Source organism: Heliconius melpomene, chromosome 17 (assembly GCF_056956725.1).
Source record: "Heliconius melpomene rosina isolate 202511_hmr_F chromosome 17, ASM5695672v1, whole genome shotgun sequence".
NCBI classification, from domain to species: domain Eukaryota; kingdom Metazoa; phylum Arthropoda; class Insecta; order Lepidoptera; family Nymphalidae; genus Heliconius; species Heliconius melpomene.
This window is the reverse complement of record NC_140405.1, coordinates 13964844-13987727: the sequence shown is the minus strand read 5'-3', so window position 1 is coordinate 13987727 and position 22884 is coordinate 13964844. Positions and strand designations below refer to the sequence as shown.

Sequence of the window (22884 nt, the reverse complement as noted above, 5' to 3'; positions counted from 1 at the left end):
ACTATTGATTAAAAGGTAATATGATAAAATGGTAAAATATGTTAATGTAATTTACTTTTATATTTATCTTGGTTATATTAACTTGCTATCTCAAGGGAACTTTTGACTTATGGTAACTCTAAAAATTTATGTATATTGCTATTTTTATGTCAAAAGCTGCGTTTTGTTATTCCATTAAATATTAATGCACATTAATAAAATTATTAAATAGTTGCATAAATATTATGGTGATGTTGTTGAGAGGCGGAACTTATGCAGCCACTCAAAAAACTTGTCGCGATTTTTAACAATAGACAACAAAAGTCATGCTTATGCTTGTTACCATATTGAGGAAATGAAAATAATTCATCATCTCGATTCGGAATCGTACCCACAGCCTTTTCGTTTACAACCAAAAGCTGTGCCGCTGTGTCAGGATGGCCTCTATTTTATTTATTAAATAAATAGTATTTCTATTACAGTTTTTGTATTGAATATTCCATGCAAAAATCACAAGGCAAGGGTTAAGTAAAAAACAAAAAATATATTTTAGAGCTTTTATTTGCTTGTCTTAATATAAAAAAAAACAAATCACAGAGCTCAATGTTTTTCTTGAAATTAACAAAAAGGTTTTTAATATAACTACTTTTTAAGCAAAAACTAAATATGTACTTCAAAATGAACACTTACAGATAAAAATAAAACAACATATAAGAGATTTATAAAGGACCAGAATTCCACAAAGTTAACAGATTCAATTCCAGATGCTTAGAAAAAATCTTATTTCTACCAGTATACATATATTTCGTTGTTACTTATAAAATGTATATTAAAAAAACACAAAAACAAAAAAAAACTATTGTTTTTAAATATACATAATATATTAGAAAGTAATAATAAAGTATGAACAAGGCAAAGCTATAATGGTTTTTCTACTTTACAAAATATGCAATAATGCAATTATTATTAATAGTTCATCCAGGAAGAAATCATTCAAAAAGAAAAATTTCTAAAACAAATGAGCGCTAATTTCAGGCCGGCCACGACTTGTCGACCGTACTGTAACACGATTGCTCGTGTCTTGGCCTATATACAAGAGGTGATATAAGATCAAACTAAATGGTAGATCCTGCCAAGTTTTTAACTTGATATTTGAAAAAATCCCACAACCATCTTTGTAAGCAATAAAATATATATATATATTTTTTTTGTTGTGTTTAAAAAAATAATTTAATATAACTGTTTTATATAATATCAGTTATAATAATAATAAAAAATACATCTCTTATCACAAACCCAAAACACTTTAAGAAGATATTAGAATAAATTATTCTAGATATTACATATCTTCTTCTAATGTTTTATTGACATATCATTCAAAAAAGAAATATAACCTATTTAAGTACTTCATAAAACAAAGAAAAGGTTAATACAAAAAAAGCATCACACTGTATCCCACATATAGTAGGGTAGGCAGTCTTTTTAAATAAAATTTATCAATTTGCATTTAAAATTTATGTTTACACTTGTACCTTGACAAAATTGACATTAATATTGGCAGAAACTAGAACGGAGTGTCACTAGGTTCTCAGGTTCCCTCTGCCTATCCTGCTATGGGCAAGATACAGTGTGAAGATAAGGAAATATTTACTTTATGAAAGAAAATGAAATATAATGCGAAGATGGCGAGTTCCATGGAATAATTAAACTAAAGTTATTTCACAATTCAAAAAAACGAACTAATAAATAATTAGCTTAGCCATACAATTGTAAGCCAAGACATTTTTTTTTCAGCTTCACACTGTATCCCGCATGTAGCAGGGTAAGCAGATGGAGCCTGAGAACCCGGTGATAAGACACTCCCTTCTCCACTTTCCACCGAATGATGGAGGCATTGCGGGTTGAGAGGGAGAACTCAATGCGGCGCTTTAACTCGACACCAGAGCGAAGAAAAGGAAAATATTAAATATTTCATTTCGTCGAGTGGGAATCGAACCCACAACCTGTCGTTTTTACAGTCCCACGCTTGTGCCCATGCGCCACGGAACTACCTAGTGTTAAGACGCTCCATTCTTATCTCTCCGCCCGTTCTATAGATAATGAGTGTTAAGTGACGTAACTTAACGCCGTACTTTGTTACGAAAAGAAAATCTAAAACATTTTAAATTATAAGCATTTCCAAATTAGTATTCGTAATTACATCAAAACATATCCATAGTGGGGATCGAACCCACAACTACTTTTAATAGTTGTGGATCAATTCCCACTCGAGATTATTAGATTATAATAAATAGAAATTAGATTAGATTTTAGTAAAATATGCAGTTACAGACATTTTCGAATTAGCTCATCTTATGAGCTAAATTTTTGACTTTAATGCTAAGGCGATTTTATATGTATTATATAAGTATAAATATAAAAAAGTTACTTAATTATATTTTTTTAAAGATTACAAAGTCTATGCAAATCTTTTTTATAATATAAAACATAGTTTAAACAGATATCATACATGAAAGTTAGTTATTTTTCTTAATAGTTTAGTTTTTTTACATATATTATATATTATTTATCCTACAACATATAACAAGTATTAAATACAATAATAAAAAAAAACATAATACTTCAACAAAGTCAAAATAAACTTACTTAAATGCTTAAAAAATGTTTTTTGTATAAAAAAGACATTTTGTTTTTCAAAAATGAAATAAAAATACTATGTAAACATATAATATGTTAATATAATATACGACATATAAAAAAATAGTAATGTATATAAATAATAATAGCAGGGCAGAGGGAATCCCAGCAAAGTGTTCAAAACATCGGGCTTCCAAAAATGTAAATAAGAGTTCCATTTCAAATGTAAAAAAATGCGAAAATAATACGTCTTATATAATTATTAATAAAGTTATACATATAAAAAAAAGGTTATTTATAAATAATAACCCATGGAATGGGTTCTAGCGTTTTTGTAATAGTCAAAATATTCTTGCGGTGAATTTGTATGTTTTTTTACAACCTCATCTAACTGCATTTGATCGCCCCAGTCGGCCTGTAAATTAATTTTAATTAGCTTCACGCTATCTCGAATATAGCGGTAGGCAGAGTGTTAAGATACTCTGTTTCCATTAAGACATTTCCTTTCCCCATTTTCCGCCGAATTCTACAGGCATGGTGTGTTGAGTGGCGGAATTGAACGCCACGCTTTGCTTTGTTACCAGGGTGAGGAAATAGAAATATTAAATATTTTATTTCCTCAAGTGGAAATCCAACCCACAACAGTCACGTTTACAATCGCATGCTTGTGCCGTTGCGCCGCTACCTACTCAATTCAATACTTAACAAACGTAGTATAAAAATTGTAAACAAAATTGTAAATGCGTAGGTGAGTTTGTTTGTTACGCTTTAATGCGTAAACCCTTCAACTAATTATGATAAATTTTATAAACATAATTTACATAAAATATACTTAAAAAAAACAATCAAAATTAATTTAAATAAATCAGAGGGTTTCCACTCTATAAGTATGAATTTGACAGTGTTTTAGAATAAAGCACATTTTTCCATTAATTCATTTACAATTTAATAATAGTTATTCATGTATATCAATGTCAATGTTTTTCGATATATATAGTTAATATTAACTAAGCCTCACACCATAAGACTTATGAAATGGTCACTTCTCGTTTCTCCCGTTTCTCTTTCAAAACAAAATCCTAAATTTTATAAAAAAAATAAAGAAAATTACACAAAAATATATACTCACAAAATTAGGGAACAATGACCTTTTCTCGTCGAATTTCCTTTCACTGACGCATCTTAATAAATAAAGTCTTTCAACCCACGGCCATATCATGTAATCTAGCATGCCTGGTTTATCTCCACCGAAGTAATTTGTACCTAAAGGTGAGTAAAGTAGTAAAAAATCACTCCATTTTTAAGTTTAACGAAAAAGGAATCATTTTTATTTACTTATACATTTACCATACATAGACTGTTTTCTACTTTTCCAGATTTTGAAGGTATTGCGCGGGAGTGAAATAAAAACATCAACGTTGCGCTTTGTATTGTTACCAGAGCGAAGAAATGAAAGTTATTCATCCCCCGATTGGGAACTGAACCCACGAAAATCGTGTTTACAATCAGACTGCTATCCCACTGTCTCTCTTCCTCACACTTACCTCTCACTGATAGTTCCTTTTCAAATATATCTAAAGTCTGTACAATTTGTTCACTTCCAAATGCGAAGTTAGTGTCGAAACACTCTAAGCTGCCTTTTATTAACTGAAAATAATAGGCGATTTAAAAATAGCAATTTAAAAAGAAGAATTAAAAAGAATTAATTTATTACACAGAAAAAACTGGGAGGCCGTTAAGACACTCGGTTTCCATTAAGACAATTCCGTTTACCGTGAACTCAACCGCGGTTTGCCCCACGACCATAGCGAGAAAATGAAAATATTATATTATATTTCCCGGGATACATCGTAAAGCTAAAAACAGACAAAATAAAATATGATTTACCTCATTAAATCGCTCAATAAGTAGTCTGTCTTGGGCCTTTACATACGGATCCCTGGAGTGCAACGGGTTCCTTCCGTACTTCTCATCTAAATAATCGCATATAACTACACTTTCGAACAAATATTTGTCACCTTGTTCCGTTGGTATTTCTAGTACTGGTATTTTTACTGTGAAGCAGAAATATAGTATATATATATAAGAGCTAGTGTATATAAAAGTAAAGTAAAATAAAAATATATTTTTTTCTATAAAACAGTTTATTAAAAGTTAAGATAATATTTATTTTTTACTGGTTGTGGTTATTGTTAGGTTATTTATTAGTATTGGGATCTAGTGAGAGTAACATAGAAAGTATTTTTTTACTTGGAATATTTGCCTTAGGAAAGTATATTTAAAATCTATAAAAATAAGCTATTCTGGCTTTTAAGATCAAAGAATCAAGTAAATAAAGTGATAAATTACTTGCTTCACCATTTACCGTCTAGCTAGCTATAAACTGTTTGGTAACAGAATCCAACATCAGTTTTGGGAAATATGTACCTAGTGTTAAGATACTCCTAAGAAATACTTATCTTAGTAGTGTCTTAACACTATCTCAAGACATTTCTCTACTTTATAACTGTTTTAAAGACAGGTAGTAGATCACAGCCTTATGAGGTAAATAACTAAAGGAATACATTACTCACGTCTAGGATTTTTAACTCTGAACCACTCAGGCAAATGCAGAGGATCTAGCTTGTATACTTCGTATTTAGCTTTCTTCGCTTCTAATATTAACAGGACTCTGTGGCCGTAGGGGTTCATATCAACATGGTAGAGACGAAGTTTGTCTATGAGGGGTGGTGGGGATGATGATCCTGGAAAATACAAAATAATATGTTAGGTAAGGTTCACTCAGTCTGTTTTTATTTACTTATTCTTAGCTTGACGCTGTGTCCTGCAAATAATAAAAATACAGTCGAATTGATAACCTCCTTCTTTTTGAAGTCGGCTAAAAAGTTAAGAATCTTCGTTCCATACGTATCGCACAATATTCGAGATATCGTGTGTTCAGTTGTGTAACTGAACGACAACGACGTCCATTGAAATAAAAAGAATTCATTAATCCGAGTGGGTATCGAAGCCACAACCGCCGTATCGGCGCATTTATAGTTAAACGACGTACCACTTTGCCATGGCGGCCAGATTTAATGTGGATTTAGTCCACAATACGAGATTGTCTTGAATATTATATTTTTTAAATAATATTGTTTATAAGAAATATGTTGTTTTCATTTATATAAACATAGCATAGTATGTATGCATATATAAATGAACTGTGAACATTGATGCAGGTACCTACTGCGTCTGATCGATCTTAGCTCACCTTGACCCACATGCATTGTTTGTAACCGACGACGTGACTAACATATGACGTGGTCGTTTATCTGTTACTTAACATTTGGTACTTTAACTAAAGTTTTTCTTTATCAAATATTCATAATTAAATTAATCTTTATGTCGGACTCTGAATAAATTGAGTGTTAAGTCGCGGAGCTCAACGCCGCGCGACGACTACAGAGCGAAGAAATGAAAATATTAAATATTTCATTGCCTAGAGCAGGGAATTAGAGAACGGAAGTGTTTTAATGGGAACAGAGTGTCTTATCACTAGGTTCACAGGTTCCATCTGCCTACTCTGCTTAGTGCGGGATACAGCATGAAGCTAAAATAATCTCTTAAATCATATTTCTAATATCTCTTTTTCGGTTTAAATACTAAGTGCTTGTAATATAAGCAATTGCTTAAATTTCCCAATTTCCAAAGTTAATGAACGGTCAATGTCATCATGACTCATATACTGTCTATCTAACTATTCAGGTCTACGTTATAAACTCAAATCCATCGCAGTGTTTTTACACTAAAATGTTAGATTCACAAAATTAGGTAGATTTTGTAATTTATTAATATATATAACAAATATGTCCTCGTGTAGAGTACTAGGTTCCGTTACTAATTTATTTTATTGTAACAACGATAGGTAACGGTAGTACATAACGGTTATATATATACTAGCTCTCATATTATATTCATATTTTGTTTGTTTTCCTTTATTTGAATTTTGATAAAACTGAGCCAACAACCTCTGCTGATGTAATGATAAGAATTATATATCAGAGTCATTGTATTTAATACACTGATAAGTAAAATTAAAAAAGAAAGAAAATTGGATCGTGAAAATATTTTACATCTTTATTAAAAAAAGTCTAATTATAACAAAATCGGTATAAATGTTATATTTCTAAATTAATAAATATTTGGTAAAATTACTGCTAATGAAGTGTGTTGCGAATTAATTATTTAAATGAAAAGAGTTTTCTTACAGTTAATTAAAAATCTATATTAAAAATAGTTTAATTTAACACTACTTTTCCAATTTTAATTTGATGACTAACACCATAAAAATTCTCAGCTAAAGCCAAACAGTGTAGTATAATCTTTTGTATTACAACGTATGAATAATTTATAAGACATTTGCATATTTCGAATTAAAAAGGTATAGGTTTATAATGTAATACGCAATCGTCTAAATATACAAAAACGCTTTTTTTGATGTCGTGTGTTAAAACAAATAAGTTTCATTATTCTCTAAGTCTGAGGGTATGGATAAGAAATAATGATTAGAAATATTATATTACTAGCGGACGCGCGCAGCTTCGCATGCTTATTTGCACCCTTAGGGGTGAATTCTAATAAACCATGAAAAACGTCTTCAATGAAATATTTTTAAGAGTCTCAATTTCAAATCTTATAAAAATCAGTGACGATTTAAAGATTTTTTCATACAAACTTTCAACCCCTTATTTACACCTCTAGGGGATGAATAAACCACGAAACATGTGCTCAATGATATATTTTTATGAGTCTAAGTTTCAAATTTTATAAAAATCGGTGACGTTTTAAAGATTTTACCATACAACCTTTCAACTCCCTATTGGCACCCTTAGGTGGTAAATTGTTATCTACACCGCGAAATGAAGAAAAGTTAAAATCCTCGCATTAAATACATCGAGCTGCGTACAAATAGCCGGTTTATAAATAAAATTATACCGTGTTCATTTTGACCTATAAATGTGGCAAAAGTAGGTTATCGTTGCCATAGAAACTAAATAAATTGCCAATGTTATAACCTAATAATTATTAGTACACTTATTAACAGATTTTTTTAGTTTTAATTGAAATTATATTGTTGACTAGTTGTCCCTACGACTTTGTCGTATGGAAAATTAAAATATTTTTTATTTATGAACCGATTAAAATAAAATAAACACTAAATTTTAAGAGTAAGTTTACCAAAATACAATAATTAATGACAACAAAGCGATCCTACAGAGGTTCCGTTTTTTCTCTTAGGTGGGTACGGAACCCTAAAAATGCAATATATAAAGAGAATTTAAATAAATAATTATCATTTCTTAATAAAAGTTATATTATTCTAATCTAATAATATATTAAACCGTTTTTAATATGTTTATTAGAGTATTTTTATTAAGTATGTAAAATTGCACTTTCAATGCAAAAACGAAACGTTGCACCGAATGACATCATCCCAAACAGCTGTTTTATATTTACAATGCAATAGAATTAAATAACCCTTAAATTTTATTTAATTATAACGAAAAACATATAAAATCACGAAACATATATAATTAGATACTTATTTTTAAATATAATATATTTAATCAATTGATTATTTAAGAAATTTTAACACTTCATATACATTTTAAGTAATATATAATATAAAATTTTATTTGTAATACTTTTTAAAGTAATGGAAATTAGCCCAAAACTAAAGGATAATAAAAAAACATAATTATCAGTTGTTTTATGTATAAAACAATTAATTTATATTACATACCGGTCGACCGACGCGAGTAATACGACATTGCACTTATATTTTATAAAATTCACTGGAAAATTTAATTATTTCAATCAATGAGCTCCTTTCGTCGTGTTCAATGTTGAAATAGCGTCATATTTAAAATAGAAGGTGTGACATCATTCGTGCCGACTATCAAAAACCCTAGCAACGAGCGAAGACCGATACAAATAACCAACGAGTAACTGTTATACCTTAAGCTCCGTCTTTGACATATATGTCAAAAGGGAACTAAAGAACGGTTATTCCTTTAACGACAACTTAAGAATTAGACATGAAAACTAAATTAAAATGTTGATGCGCTTTGTTAATATTCGTTGCTTCTCGCGAATATGATTATTGATATTATATTTTAAAATTAAAGAAAATACGTAATTATATTATGCTTTAATGTTAAATTATTTTCTAAAATATTCTGCAATTTTAAATAAAATCTAAGTTGCAGTTGGCAATGAACATAAAAGCTAGTGTTAGGTTCTGGTTTTCGTTTTAAGAACTGTTCTTGATATCGATATGAAAACTTCGTATCGGATATAACCGTTACAGTAAAAAACGATAAAACCCTAGCGTATTGTGAAAATGTATACATACGAACGAAAAAAGTGATCGCCATGTGTATTTTATTTGTTAGGGTTATAATGTAACGTCATTATTTTATTCATTTACCCGCAATTTAATAATTTAATTATAAATTAACTGTTTTGTTTTTAAATTTTTGTTGTTAGTATAGGGTCATTTCAATATAGTGTATTTTTTTTATTTCTTAAAAAAAACCTGATGGATTAAGGCGGAATGTCATTTTAGAGTCTAAATAGTAATTTTGTTTAATTTAATGAAGATTAGATAGATTTAAATAAGCTTCTATCAAGATAAATTAATATACAAGTATTTATAATAGTAACCATACGCCGACGTTATTTTCAATGAACTTGTGACTCTTGTCAGTTATTGTAATTTATTCAATTCCACAAACTGAAAAACACGTATTTTAGTAAAGTACAATTATAGATAATCAGTATTTATAATTGTATTTCAAATATTGATTATTTATAATAGTTTAAAACAACAACAACAAATTAATAAAAAATAAAATAAAAATAGAAATGACGAAGCCGTACTACAAAATAAATATTATTATCTTTTGGAAATATAAACAAAAATCTGGCAACACCTACCTGTCAGTTTTGTTGACAGCAAGCAAAATATCGAATTTTTACAGAGTTCAAGTACATATAAACAAGTGGCTTTTAATTAGTATTAAATGGGTTAAGAATCTGAATAAAGTGTATATTAATAGTTAAGTTTCATATATAATATATAATTTTTAAGAAATATAGAATAGATGGCAGTCTAAGTTACAAACAAAATATTAAAATATTATGAATTGTTAAAAAGTGGTCTAACAAGTTGGTGAAAACAAGGTAATAATTACTGTAGTTCTTGTTTTTTTTATATAATGTCCGTGTGTTCTGGTTTTTTTGGTGTTTCTTATGTTTATATAATTGAACATTACTTTGATATTTATGTCTTAATTATTATTATATTTTAATAAATTTGTTTTTTAATATATAATGTCAGTAAATAAGCGTTTCTTTCGTTAATAGTTTATTGAAGAAATTTTATGACAGTTATATGGTTTTTTATCTTTAAAGTAAAATTAAATAATTATATTATATTAATTAATAAATTTAATAAATGTGGATATATTTTTACAAATACCTAGTCTACCCTAGAAATAGAAGAAGATTGGTTGTAGATTGAATTGTTCTAAAAAACAATTTATCATAATATTAATAAATAAAAACTATAGAGATATCATTCTTTTTCAAAGGATAAAATGGAGGATATAGCAAATCAACCAGTCGAAGAAATAGTTATTAAGTGTGAAGTCATTGAAATATCAGATGAAGAAGAAGAAGAAGAAGAACCTAAAAAGTAATTTAATTGCTGTAATTTACAAGGCTATAGTAGGGGGCAACTTTTAAATATAACTGGGTGGAATATTTTCACACTATTCCAATTTTTTTATAGCTTCACACTGTATAAACTTTTTATTCCAATTTTTTTATAGCTTCACACTGTGTAAACTTCACTCATGTATAAACTTTTTTTTCACTATAGTACACAATATTATTTTTTTATAATGCTTTTATTAGCTTCAAAAACTCATACGTAAGTAGGAAAGGGAGTATCTTCTGCCTAAACACTCGCTTCTCTCTGGCTATCTGCTATATGCTAGGAACAGAATGAAGCTATAAAAAAATATTTCCTTATTTTTCTTATAGAAAACGTCGCAAATGCCTAACCCCGAGGGAGCCAAAACCTTGTGATGTATGTGGTAAAACTTTTCAAACAGGATACGAATTAAAAAAACACAAACGAACTCATACTGGCGAAAGACCATACATGTGTACAACTTGCGGGAAGACTTACACACAACTTGGGCATTTGAGTATACATAGTTTGTCACATAAGGGTATGTTAAATTTGGTTTATTTTTCTAATTTTATGCTTTATCTCATATATAGCAGACAAATCAGTCTCTTGGCAATAAGTTTTCTATGACATGCTGCTATAGATTCCGAAAACTAAATTGCAATTATATCTAAATTATTAAAAAAATAAGAATTTTTCTATATGTTTATTATATGAGATATATTTATTCATGAGAAAATCAAGGGTGCAACTGTAAACAAAATGGTTGTGGGTTCAATTTCGAATATGGAGGAATGAAATATATAATATTTTCATTTCTACGGTCTGGTGATGCGGCATAGCACGGTATCAGTTCCATTACCGTCACTCAGCATACAATGCCTCAAATTGAATGACTTGGCTTGACTTGGCGGAAAGGAGGGAAAGGATGGCTCTGCCTACCCTGCTATATGAGGAAAACATCGCGGAGATACGAAAAAAAACATGTCCCATTGCAACTAGATACCTGCAATACATCTAAATAACTAAATAATTTAACATTAATCTATCTTTTACAGGTATAAAAAATTTCAATTGCACAGAATGCGGCGCGTCTTTCTACAGAAAGGCAGATTTGGATCGACATGAGAAAATACACACCGGCGTTAAACCCTTCCAATGTGAGATTTGTTCAAAGAGTTTCACACAAAAAAACAATTTAGTAATGCATTTCAAAATGCATATCGGCGACAAACCCCACGAATGCGAAGTATGCAATAAAAGATTTTTGACCCGAAGCAAAATGCTTCTTCACTCGAAGAAACATGAGAAGGCTAAAAAGAAAAAGGAACTTTTGGGTCACATTTAGTGTTGAAAATAGTTTTTTTTTTTTACGAAAAATTATGTTTTTTTATGTTTTCAATTTTTTGGGTTAAGGCTGAGTCGTGAGTGAAGAAGAATAGAATAAAAATTGTTACTTTTAAAAGAAAAACTATTGTATTTTTTATTTTTGTAAGAATTTCCTTTTATTCAGTTAAGTTCTTAAACATGCGTCATAAGCCTTCTGTCATCCATCATCTGTTATGTCTATTAAAAAATAAAAAAATAATTAATTATTAGAAAAAAATTAAATCTTTTAATAAATATTGTGAAATTTGTTCAAAGAGTTTAATCCCAAAAAACCCCAAGAATGCGAAGTATGCAATAAAAAGTTTCTGATGCGCCATTGGGTCACATTATTGTATTGTACCTAAGCTACCTTACGTATAACATTAAAATTTCATGCTGATAATTTTTTATTAGATTCTTAGATTTTATTACGTAGTTACAAGTGGACTTAATAAAAGCAACCTATTAAAAAAGACATGAGTTATGAGAAAACTCGGTGTGTCTCAACACTAGGTCATCTCTGTCTAACCGACGGAATACACCGTAACAATAAAAAAGAACATGTTATATACATTTATAACATTTATTATGTGTCATGTCTGGAGTATTACAGTAGTTTTAATTAATATCTGCGTCTTAAGACCTCATCTCGAATAGATCCCCACAGCTGAGCATCTGCAGCTAATTGGGAGAGTTCGTCAAGTGCAGGTTCCATTTCTGTTAGGGGTACTCTATCCGCCTGAAACGAAGTTAATATATATTATAACTAAAAATCGATTATTTTAAATGGCTTTCTGGTGGAGCGGCACAACATCTAACTGTAAACGTGACGTTGTGGGATCGATTCCCACTCAAAGATGATTTATTTTGATTTTCTCGTAGAAGAACAGACCTGTCGTAGCGTAGGGCCACAAGCGTGTGTTTGTAAACGCAACAGGATGTGTGTTCGATCCCCAGTCGAGGAAATGAAATATTTTATATTTCTTATTTATTTATTTTAATACTTTATTACACCATAATTGATATTAATTAACTAATATATGAGTTATTACCTACTATTATCGTTCAATAATGAAAAAATTATTCGTGAAAATATAAGAAACAGCTATTTTGTATTTTCATCCTCTGTCTGTGAGATAGTATTAAATTAGATGATTATCTGAAATTGGTTCTTAAGCATTTAGAAAAAATGCAGATATTGTCTTCAAACTTTGGCATTTGGTAAGCCTAGCTTAGGGTAATATGTTAAGCCTAGTTTAAGTAATGGGGGAAAAATTATAGGTAATATAATATGTAGGTAGATTATTTTTAGTTGAAATAACTTTACAACGTTCGATTCAAACTTAGGTCCAAAGCCTTTATTCGCACTATAGTCTGAAACTTACCTGCATTCGTCGAAATGCTTCAAGCGCTTGTAAATCATGGGTGTCTTGGGAACGTTTGCGTCCACAGCCTGGTATAAATAAAAAATTATTACCCACTGAGCCATCGCCGTACAATAAAATAGTGTTTGATTATAGATTAAAAACTACGAGGATTGAATTATTTTCATTTTTCTGCCCTGGTAAGACAACGTAGGGTGCTGTGTTCCGCCCCCCAAATTACAATGTCTTGAAAATTTCATGGTGCGTTGGGAACGGAGTGTTTTAACATTAAGTTTTGTTGAAAAAAAATGGCCAGGAACTGTACCTCTATTTATTTAATATAATGGTTACAATTATTTTTGTTTATATAATAGGTAATACAATAGCATATAACAGAGTAGAGGGTGCCTAGAGCTAAGACACTCCGCTCCCCACTTTGTAACGAATTTTGGCGTGGAGTGGCGGAAGTCTACGTCACGCTTTGCTTCGACATCAGAGCGTAGAAAATGAAAATGTTAAATGCTTCATTTCCGCGAGTGGGAATCGAACCCACAACCTGTCGCGATTACAATCACACGCTTGTGTCCTTAGGCCACAAGTGGCCTCTAATTCCACACATTTATCCTTTATAAAGACTTGGATAGATTAAAAAAATCTTTTAATTAACAATTTATTAAATTTACTTACCTGTAAATGCATTGCAGAATGGACGCTTTCTCACACTCAACACGTCTTTCATCATCGGATATGATCGTGCCTATTTCATATAAGAGTGGTAAAAAATAAGCTGGTAGTAGCACATGTACACAAGAGTGCAACAGTTTGTGGGTTCGATTTCCATCCGAGAAGATGAAATATTTAATATTTTCATTGGCTCGCTTTGTTACAGAGGAAAACGTGGCGTTGGATTCCGCCACTCAAAACGAAATGCCTGACAAATTGGACTGAAAGTGTCTTAATGAGAATGAGATGAGAATGAGATCTTAACACCAGGTTCCCAGGTTCCATCTGCTTACCCTACTATGTGTGGATTACAACTGCCTAACCTAAATATATAGTTATAATAGATATCAGAATCATCATTTTCTCTATTGAACTTACACTGGCTGTAAACAAAGAATCAAAGATTAATACAGTGGTCATGATGAAAAGGAACACTCGAGCCATGACTTCTTTTTTTTTCGTTCAGATCTTGAATATCTGTAATAAAAATAGAAATGTTTAATATTTTAATATTATTATAAAGAAAATAATATTGATATTATTTCAAATGGTTGTGAGTTCAATTCAGTCGGGGAAATGAAACCAACTGTCATTTTCCCACTATGTCAGATATTTAGTTACTTCTAGAAAAATGGTCTCCAAGACCTGATGTCAGGTATTAGGAAATAAAATAGATGTAAAAAGTATTAAAAACGCCCAACAAATGGCTCGAACCACCGACCCTGCAATTAAGAGTTTCATGCTCTACAGACTGAACTAGCCCTTCACTGCTTGAACTTATGATAGTGTAGCAATACTAGAGCCAAATTAAACGATATTTTTCTTATTTTTCCATTTTCGCCCTATATGGAGACTTAACAGCAACTCAGATTTTGTGACACTGTGTGTTGATTTATGTTGATGTGCGAAACCTAACGCCGCACTTTGTACCAGACCAAAATTATGTATAAGTGTATAAGTTGACTTACCTCAGTCGCAAGTCAAATTCACAATGCAACAGCATCTTCATTCTCATCTTATATAGTATTCTAGGATGTGTAGGATTAAAATTTCATAGAATAGCGCATAGTACAATATTTTTGTACATTTTTTTTCAGCTTCACGCATTTTCGTAGGTAGAGAGATCAAGTGGCATGGCACTTCGCTCTCTATTTTCACATGAATTCGAGACGATGCGTTGTGTATCTGTGTGCAATTATATATTTTTCAATATCTAATTTTGGTATTTTTCAGTGTTCTAAATTCTTCTCTTTATAAATTAAAAAATCTCGTTGTTTTAAATCGTTTTTTAAAGTCGACTTCATCCCTTTCTCAGTTCCTTTAGCACTAACTCAGTAGTTTTAAATATACGGTCGCTTGTTATTTCAAGTTGTTGAATGGTTTGAAAGGTTATTTGTTCTAAGAGCATTCTTTCAGGCGTCAGAAAATTTTTGCAAAAAACAAAAAAATAGGTGAAAGAAAATAATTGTCAATCCTGGATTCAGGTCCTGCTTAAATCTAATTTTTATTTCTTCTGCGAATTATGTTTTTAAACATAAAAAATGACTGAATGATTGAATGTTAACAGCTGTAATATTTAAGTACTAATACAAATTTTAATTGTTTAAATTAAATCGAGGCCAGTCGTGGCGCAGTGGCAAAAAGTGCGACTGTAAACGCTACAGGTTGTGGGTTCGCTTGCCACTCGTAGCGCAAATCGGCATCAAATTAAATCGATTAAGCCTTTTTAAAGATCAACGTGAACAAACAAAAACAAAACAGACAAGAGATAAAATGAGAAAAATATTTAAAATCATTGTTAAGGGTTCTATTACATTTTTAAATGTAACCTATATAATATACTTATAACAATCTCATCGGTATCTGTACATGGAAGATGTATTATAAAAATTGTTATATATAGGTTTTTTGTTTTTTCAAAACAATTGAATATCCTTATGGGAATTACGAAAATGCAACCCTAAGGTTTTTATAATTGTCACATTAGAAATTTTAAGTGCCCTGCAAGCATATATTATATATTAAAACAGGAACGTAATTCAGTATATCAAATAAATAATGCAGTAGTTGAAACGACCATAGCCGCGAGCTGGTCGCCAGTATTTAATATTTTCATTTTCCCACTCTGATAACGAGGCAAAGCGTGGCGTTCGCGGAGTTCCACTACTCAACACGCAATTCAGCGAAAACTGGAGAAAGGAACAGGATCTTCTTCCAGTATCATCGATACTATGTTCGCGAAGGTCAACCAAGGTCTCTCTGTATCTCTTAGCACTGAAGCACATTCATTTTCATTCCGTAGGAAGAAACGTATAAGTAAAAACACAACAAATAAGTGTAAAAATTATAGTTTATTATGATATATCTTCCATTCATTAGGCCAAATGGTTTCCGCGATCCAATCTAAGTATATAGATACTTTAGTGTAGACGCCGGCAGCTTTACCACACCTCGGGCCGTAAGAAACCACGCCTTCTATCGAATAAGTGCAGTTCAGGTTCGATAGCAAAGCCATTAGAGGGCCGCCGCTGTCACCCTGAAAATATATATTTTTAAAATGATTACTGGTCAGTTAAGTAATGTATGTAAGTTAAGTAATTTACGACAGCCCTCGACGCCTTCTTCAATAAAGGAAAAACATATTTTTTTCCAGCTCGGACCAGTAGTTCCTAACCTTAGTGGGTTTAACTGCAATCTTTATATTACGGATGTACATTCAACTTAAAATAATATTATATTTTATAAGGATAGAAGAATATTTTTAAGAAAATAAAAATATTTTTATGAATTTCGACGAAGCTTACTAAGAACGTATGGCTTAGAGTACTTGGACGGTATTCAGGAGACTCGGGTTCAAATTACTTAGGCACATTATGTTCAATTTTTATCAGTTTCATTAAAAGGTTTATAAAAATAATGAAAAGACAAAAAGAATACTTTGCAAGAGCCCTGTGTGAAGCCTCCAACATGTCCTTTAGCACAAATCATGCTGTCAGGAAAGAACACCGTCCTCTCGAACTTCTGTTCACATAAGCGTGTGTCTTCTTCGACGGTTGTCTGAAAAAATATTATAACATTTACTCGTAAGTACAACTTATACTCGGAGAATACCCCTGAACGGGAATCAAACCCAATCATTTACATGTCTTCGTCTTAATGGGAACGAAGTGTTTTAATACAGGGGCTGGCCCAGGACTTATAAGGATAGTGCTCGAATCCGAGCTCTCGCAGGCCATATACTCGGTCTTTGACACATTGCCAATATGCATTTCATTCATGGAGAATGGTTATGTAACGCAAATGCTGCAGCTAGAATGTATCGGAAAAGATACCAAAACGCTCAACGTCATCCCGATTATCGTGTATTTCGATTTTTCTCTCTTCAACAAAGAAGTAATCCAGCAAGTGTCGTACCATTTCGGAATCCAGATTAAATGCGCCAACTTTTAAAGTTACTTGCAAAAACAATGTAGTACATTTTTTTTATAGTACAGTCGGTTAAAGTTGGGTGTAGTAAATATTTTGAATTTAATGTTTGGCAAAAACCCCACATTTTATTGAAAACTGATGCAGATATGTTTCAATCTTAAACTGTAATTCACAGAAGAGTTACTCATGATTATATAACAGAAAAAAAAATTAAGAAAGAGTAATATTTGTAGTCCTGGGACTTGAAAAACCATCACAGGGTGTCGGTTTTTCCGATATTTTTTAAAATTAATATAATATGAAAAATACATGACAAAGATTTTTTTTTATATTTTTCTGATAACTGTCACGACTTGGTCTATCACTTGGTTTCGGTTTATCGTTGACTCCTGGGACACTCTGTATATTAGTCGGGTGAACAAGATATGGACTAAATGATTTCTTCCATCTTAGAGTATATCAAAAGCTGAAATTGTATTTACATAGGGTAGGATGTGAACCCGCTCTTGGCTTATTCAACTCAAACTTACAGTAAGAAGTATATCTGACGCCTTTCCCCTTTCATCAGTCTCCCCCCAGCCCGCGATAATTCTTTGCGAACCGATCTCTCTGAACGGAACTGGCAGACATATTGGGCGGATAAACTCGTTGAATCTAATCCTGGAGTTTAAAAAGAAATCTATATATTAATAAAAAAAAAAATAATAGAATGTAAGGAGTGTCTTACCAATAGATTGTCTCACTTTGCTATGCGGGAGAAGGGGTAGTGGAGTGAATGACGGACAACGCACAGACGAAGCTACTTGATTTGGAAAGTTGAAATTTGGTAGACAAATTAGGAAGTGGAGGGGAGCACTAAGAGAGGATTCTTAAAATTCCTTCGTTAATGGCAAAAGACAGGATTTTCAATATTTCATCTTAAACGCAAACCAAATTGGGGGCGATGACTACATATGTTTTAAAATTTTGAACAGCATGCTTGGTTTTTAACGTGTTCGATATAATAATTTATTTAATTAATATTTTCCGAGTCGGAATTGAACCATAACTATTAGCTTTACGCTTTATTATTTATAGAAATGTAGGCAGAGAGAACCTAGAGTCAGGACTCTCCATTTTCAATACATAACTTATTGTGTGGCAGTAGTCAACGTCGCGTCGCTTTGTCTTACCTTAGTTGTGGTCGCCCTGAAGTTAGCTGTAGATGGCTGCGTAGATTTGATATTAAGATTTTTCTTGCTTTTGATTATTTTCTTCCCGAGTGTCGCAACCATCGCATTTAAAGTCAGACCCTGTCTTACCTTTCATGTATCTCTATAAGAGCTATGTCATGTTGCTTTTCATCTTTCACGTACGACTTGTGAGGTATTGTCCTCACTATGTTACAGAGGATCCCTGATCTGATATCCGTTTTGTTCAGACTGCCCAGCATGGCGTAACGTGCTCTCCCACTGGAAAAAAAAACAGTTTCACTCTTAATCACATTAATTAAGATTAAGAAAAAGAACCTAGGCCTATATTGAATATTTTCATTTCCTTGCTCGGGTAAGAAGACAAAGCGCGTCGTAACGCCTCCAGAATTTAACGTAAAGTGCGTAACGGAAGTGTCTAAATGGGAACGGAGTGTCATAAAACTAGGTTCCCAAGTTCCCTCTGTCTATCCTGCTATGTGCGTAAAGCTAAAAATATAAATAAATAGCATATTCAACCAACGAAATACTTCAGCGTTATATTATTAGGATAAATAAGGAATTTGAACTTACAAACGGTTGTCAACTAGAACATGGGCAGCTGTCAAAATAAACCGATCACTGACAAGTGACCCTCCACCTATCCACACTATATCAGCCTCATCTGGTGACACGGTGTTGTGACAGCCTATTACAGCCTGAAATACATTTTTTTAGCTCTCCGCTGTATTATATTGAACAGTTTCCAAGAGGCACGGGTTCAAATTCCACTACGCAATTTTTTTTATACCTTTTACATGTTCGCTTCCACCTGCTTGACCAGAGCGAGGAAACGAAAATAATCATTTCCTCGAGTGAGAATCAAACCCACTAACGTCGCAGTGCCGATGCGCTCTCATTCTCATCTCATTATCGTTCCTTTTCGAAGTATTGACGTCGTTGTATTCGAGTTATGTCTTAAGTGTTTGGTACTAGATTCCATTTGTATACTCTGCTAAATCACTCATTTTTTATAGCTTCATGCTGTTTCCCGCACTTAATAGGATAGGCAGAGGATAATAAGGGACCTTATCTAAATCTAAATATATCTCTATCATATAATTGCACCAATGAGCGATATGAGGAAAAAAAATCTATATTATCCTAGTTTCTCGTACCATATGCGGGAACTCCTTAACTGCAGCTGGACTTCCCCCAGATATCCTCAACTGTGACAAGGGACATGTATTCACTCTCTTGTACCCGTGAGTGGAATCCTCGGCTTCTATACATTGGTTGAAATATCTTTGATATTCTAGGCATTCTGAAATATTATGAAATATTAAGTTTTTATATTATTCATGCTTTTTCCCGCACACTGCACATTTTTTATTTTGCGTATTGAGTGGTTTCTTAATCAGTTCAGGTTTATTCATATCTATCAAAAGAGACTTAAAACACTAACTTCTCCAAGCCAAATGTGGTACGGGAGTCTTTAACTTTGGATTTGGTAATGCTGGACATCGTCGAGGTTCAGGGGGTACTGCCAGGTCTGGTAGATTTGGGCAGCATAGGAATGGCTGTTTGCCTTCGTAACGGCAGGTCTGAAATATGAATGTGGAAACTTATTTAGATTATTATTGAAAGTGGGAAATGAAATGCCATAATACTACGTTCCCTCTGCCTACCTTGCTGTGTGCGGGATACAGCGTGAAGCTGATTTAAAAATACTTACAATTTTATCAGATCTAAGAACACCTTCATTGGATCCCACAAAATATTTTTCGAATACCCCCGTCCGGTACAATAGGTTCTGGGTGGGACAGCATACTATCCTTGTCGTTCCTTCCCATTTGCACATCTGTAATTTTATATAAGATCGTGTTTAATTTCTAAGCCGTTGAAGGACCTGTACATGATACGATTTTGGGTTCGATTTTAACTAGGAGAATCAACTACTTTCATTTTTAACAGACTTCTGTAAGAAAAGGAGGTTATCAATTCGACTGTATTTTTCTTTACGCTCCTATACCAAGGCTGGACGCGGCGTCGAGTTCCTCACGAAGTTTCCTTCGAGTCACTCAACACTTAATGTCTCGGAAATTGGGCAAAAGAGGAACACATAGTTTAAAAACTATTAGATTGTAGATTTTTTTATGTGATACATATTTTAATTATAGAAATATTTAACCAAACGGGACTAGAACCCACTTTTCTTGTTTACCATCCAACCGTTCTTCGCCGATTAAGTACGTTGTTATCGAGCTTCGTCGAATGTCGAAACGTCGAACGTAGAATTCAGCGGAAAGTGGAGAACGGAGTGTTTTGACACTACTACACTACTAACTCTGGTTACCTCTGGCTGCCCTGTTATGTTTGGGATACAGCGTGTAGACATAAAAAAGAATTTTTGCTAAGATGTTGATTTGGCGAATGCGAATGCACTTGATGGGGTCCAATCCGAGCGAGAGCTCCACTATATGATATTTTTTGTATGTTTTCTAAATATCTTTCTCTCGTTAGTCTTCGAAGGAAATCGAACCCACAACTATTACATTTGCGGACGGGCCACATCGGCCAAGCTACTTCCAGTCCAGGGGTGGAGTTTAGTTAGTGCTTACAGGCGGTTTCTTTTCATCTTCATTCAGAAGCTTGATGGCGTATGGACACTCCAGTATACTTTTACATACGCCTGTTATATTATATACATTGCAAGGATCTCCTGAAATATTAAATAACACTATATAAGTACCTATGTTTGATTTCAGTTTGAGAAAGTTAAATATTGAATATTTTCATTTCTTCGTTTTGGTGTCAAGACAAAGTGCGGCGTTGAATACCGTCATTCAATTCGCAATGCCCCAGAATTCGGCGAAAAATGGGGAACTGAGTATCTTAACACTCAGTTCCCTCTGTCTACCCTGTTGTGTGCGGGATACAGCGTGAAGTTGTTATAAGTATATTACTACTAGCGTTTACTTTCACCAAGTGGAAACAGATGCAATGCTCAACACAAAATGTATCAAAAATTGGCAGAAAGTGGGGAACGAATTGTCTTAATGTTAGGTTCCCAGTTCCCCCTGATGGTCCTGCTATGTTCTATTTAGTTATAAATATTACTCTGAATGGGAATCGAATCGACACCGTTCCACTGCATCCATATAGCGTCACACTGTATAATATTATTACTATATAGTCAGTTTAAATGTATCTTAAAGTTAAAAGTCAAAGTACGGCCGTCACCTCCAGTTATATTCAAAGAAACGAGATGTATTGAGGAAAATACTTAAACATGTTTTTTAACCTTTAAACATAAAATAATCTATAGCAAGCACAAAATTTGAAAGAAAAACACAAAATCATAATATAAACACAAAAATCATACCAATTTTTTTTTTATAAAGTACTAGTTGTCGCCCGTAGTTTTGTTTACGCGGACTTTAAGACGTAAAAAGTAAAATTTCGATTTTTCCTGTAGGAATATCGAGAAATCCTCTTTCAGTGCTCCCCTATACTATCCACATGCGAAATTTCATTTTTCCAGTAGTTTTTCCTGTGCCTTGTCTTTCAGTCTCTCAGTAACAGAAGAGTTTTATAAATGTATATATATAGATATTTATTTATTAAGTATTTCTTACCTACTTCCAAACACAAAACCGAGTGTAATAAACACAAAAACACAAATAAACACAAAGTCATTTTCGTTTTTATATAAAAATAAACATAAATTTTGAGTATTAACTATATTTTTCGGATTTTAAACTGTATATAGTATTTATTTCATTGTATATTGTTACGATTACGTCCGTATACTAGAAGGTCATCTTGCGTTATGAGTCTATAACTTAATTCATACATAAATATAATATGTCTGAGGCCAGTCGTGGCACAGGGCCACAAGAAGTGACTATAACGAGACCGGTTGTGGCTTCGATCCCCACTCGAGGAAATAAAATATTTACTTAAATTTATAATTTCATTTCTTTGCTCTGGTGTCGAGGTAAAGGCGGCGTTGAGGTCCTCCACTCAATACGCAATGTCTCTAGAATCCGGCGGAAAGTGGAGAACGGAGTGTCTTAACACTAGGTTCCTTCTGCCTACCGTCCTATGTAAAAAAATAGACTTTATTGTTAAAGCTAAATAAGCTCTTCTAATGTTTGTGCGTGAAATGATGTCAATACATTATACTTGATAGAGATAAACAAATAGAACTAAATGTAGATCTTGTTTCTGTGTTGTTAAAGTAAAGGCCCCGATTGTAAATGCGACACTTATGGGTTCGATTCCTATTGTGGACAATGATTATATTTGATTCTTTAATTTCCCCGTTCTGAAACCGGAACTTACAGCGCGTCGTTGAGTTCCGCAGATTAAGCAGAGGGTATCTGGGAACCTAGTGTTAAGGCACTCTGTTCTCTTTAAGATACATCCGTTCCCCTTTTTCCATAAATTCTGGAGGCATTGCAAGTAAAAG

The 22884-nt window shown here is 32.4% G+C and overlaps 4 protein-coding genes across 4 annotated transcripts; 1 reads left to right on the top strand and 3 right to left on the bottom strand.

The window, feature by feature from the left end:
* Positions 1-522: 522 nt before the first annotated feature.
* Positions 523-8584, bottom strand: LOC146530471 (pyrimidodiazepine synthase-like). The gene is made up of 6 exons (XM_085200350.1): positions 8402-8584; positions 5190-5360; positions 4504-4670; positions 4161-4263; positions 3746-3879; positions 523-3031 (listed from the first exon to the last, which is right to left on the bottom strand). Exons 1-6 carry the CDS (start codon positions 8427-8429, stop codon positions 2912-2914), a joined length of 723 nt encoding a protein of 240 aa, XP_085056476.1. The 5' UTR covers positions 8430-8584; the 3' UTR covers positions 523-2911.
* Positions 8585-9603: 1019 nt separating this feature from the next.
* Positions 9604-11828, top strand: LOC146530470 (uncharacterized). The gene is made up of 4 exons (XM_085200351.1): positions 9604-9843; positions 10254-10357; positions 10708-10898; positions 11416-11828. The coding sequence occupies exons 2-4, from the start codon at positions 10260-10262 to the stop codon at positions 11703-11705; spliced, it is 579 nt and encodes a 192-aa protein (XP_085056477.1). The 5' UTR covers positions 9604-9843; positions 10254-10259; the 3' UTR covers positions 11706-11828.
* A 467-nt stretch (positions 11829-12295) lies between these two features.
* On the bottom strand, positions 12296-14291 carry LOC146530469 (cardioactive peptide-like). The gene is made up of 4 exons (XM_085201209.1): positions 14191-14291; positions 13777-13846; positions 13111-13178; positions 12296-12464 (listed from the first exon to the last, which is right to left on the bottom strand). The coding sequence occupies exons 1-4, from the start codon at positions 14254-14256 to the stop codon at positions 12348-12350; spliced, it is 321 nt and encodes a 106-aa protein (XP_085057335.1). The 5' UTR covers positions 14257-14291; the 3' UTR covers positions 12296-12347.
* A 1855-nt stretch (positions 14292-16146) lies between these two features.
* Positions 16147-22230, bottom strand: LOC146530468 (venom protease-like). Its single transcript, XM_085200645.1, has 10 exons — positions 22049-22230; positions 21032-21132; positions 20146-20271; positions 19876-20014; positions 19589-19734; positions 19005-19129; positions 18543-18692; positions 17772-17901; positions 16750-16869; positions 16147-16348 (listed from the first exon to the last, which is right to left on the bottom strand). Exons 1-10 carry the CDS (start codon positions 22107-22109, stop codon positions 16157-16159), a joined length of 1290 nt encoding a protein of 429 aa, XP_085056771.1. The 5' UTR covers positions 22110-22230; the 3' UTR covers positions 16147-16156.
* Between the last annotated feature and the right edge of the window lie 654 nt (positions 22231-22884).

Bases quoted from the DNA above. Each gene is read 5' to 3' on its own strand.
- LOC146530471 (XM_085200350.1), bottom strand. From the start codon at position 8,429: ATGTCGTATTACTCGCGTCGGTCGACCG. The intron at 4,264-4,503 runs GTAAATCATATT...TATTATTTTCAG, and splicing joins TTATTGAGCGATTTAATGAG to TTAATAAAAGGCAGCTTAGA. The intron at 3,880-4,160 runs GTAAGTGTGAGG...ACTCACCTTTAG, and splicing joins AAAGGAACTATCAGTGAGAG to GTACAAATTACTTCGGTGGA.
- LOC146530470 (XM_085200351.1), top strand. From the start codon at position 10,260: ATGGAGGATATAGCAAATCAACCAGTCGAAGAAATAGTTATTAAGTGT. The intron at 10,358-10,707 runs GTAATTTAATTG...TTTTTCTTATAG, and splicing joins GAAGAAGAAGAACCTAAAAA to AAAACGTCGCAAATGCCTAA. The intron at 10,899-11,415 runs GTATGTTAAATT...TATCTTTTACAG, and splicing joins ACATAGTTTGTCACATAAGG to GTATAAAAAATTTCAATTGC.
- LOC146530469 (XM_085201209.1), bottom strand. From the start codon at position 14,256: ATGGCTCGAGTGTTCCTTTTCATCATGACCACTGTATTAATCTTTGAT. The intron at 13,179-13,776 runs GTAAGTAAATTT...TATTTATACCAG, and splicing joins ATTCTGCAATGCATTTACAG to GCTGTGGACGCAAACGTTCC. The intron at 12,465-13,110 runs GTAAGTTTCAGA...ACTTCGTTTCAG, and splicing joins AAGCATTTCGACGAATGCAG to GCGGATAGAGTACCCCTAAC.
- LOC146530468 (XM_085200645.1), bottom strand. From the start codon at position 22,109: ATGACTTTGTGTTTATTTGTGTTTTTGTGTTTATTACACTCGGTTTTG. The intron at 20,272-21,031 runs GTAAGCACTAAC...ATAAAATTACAG, and splicing joins AAGATGAAAAGAAACCGCCT to ATGTGCAAATGGGAAGGAAC. The intron at 16,870-17,771 runs GTAAGTTTGAGT...ATATTTTTTCAG, and splicing joins CGTCAGATATACTTCTTACT to ACAACCGTCGAAGAAGACAC.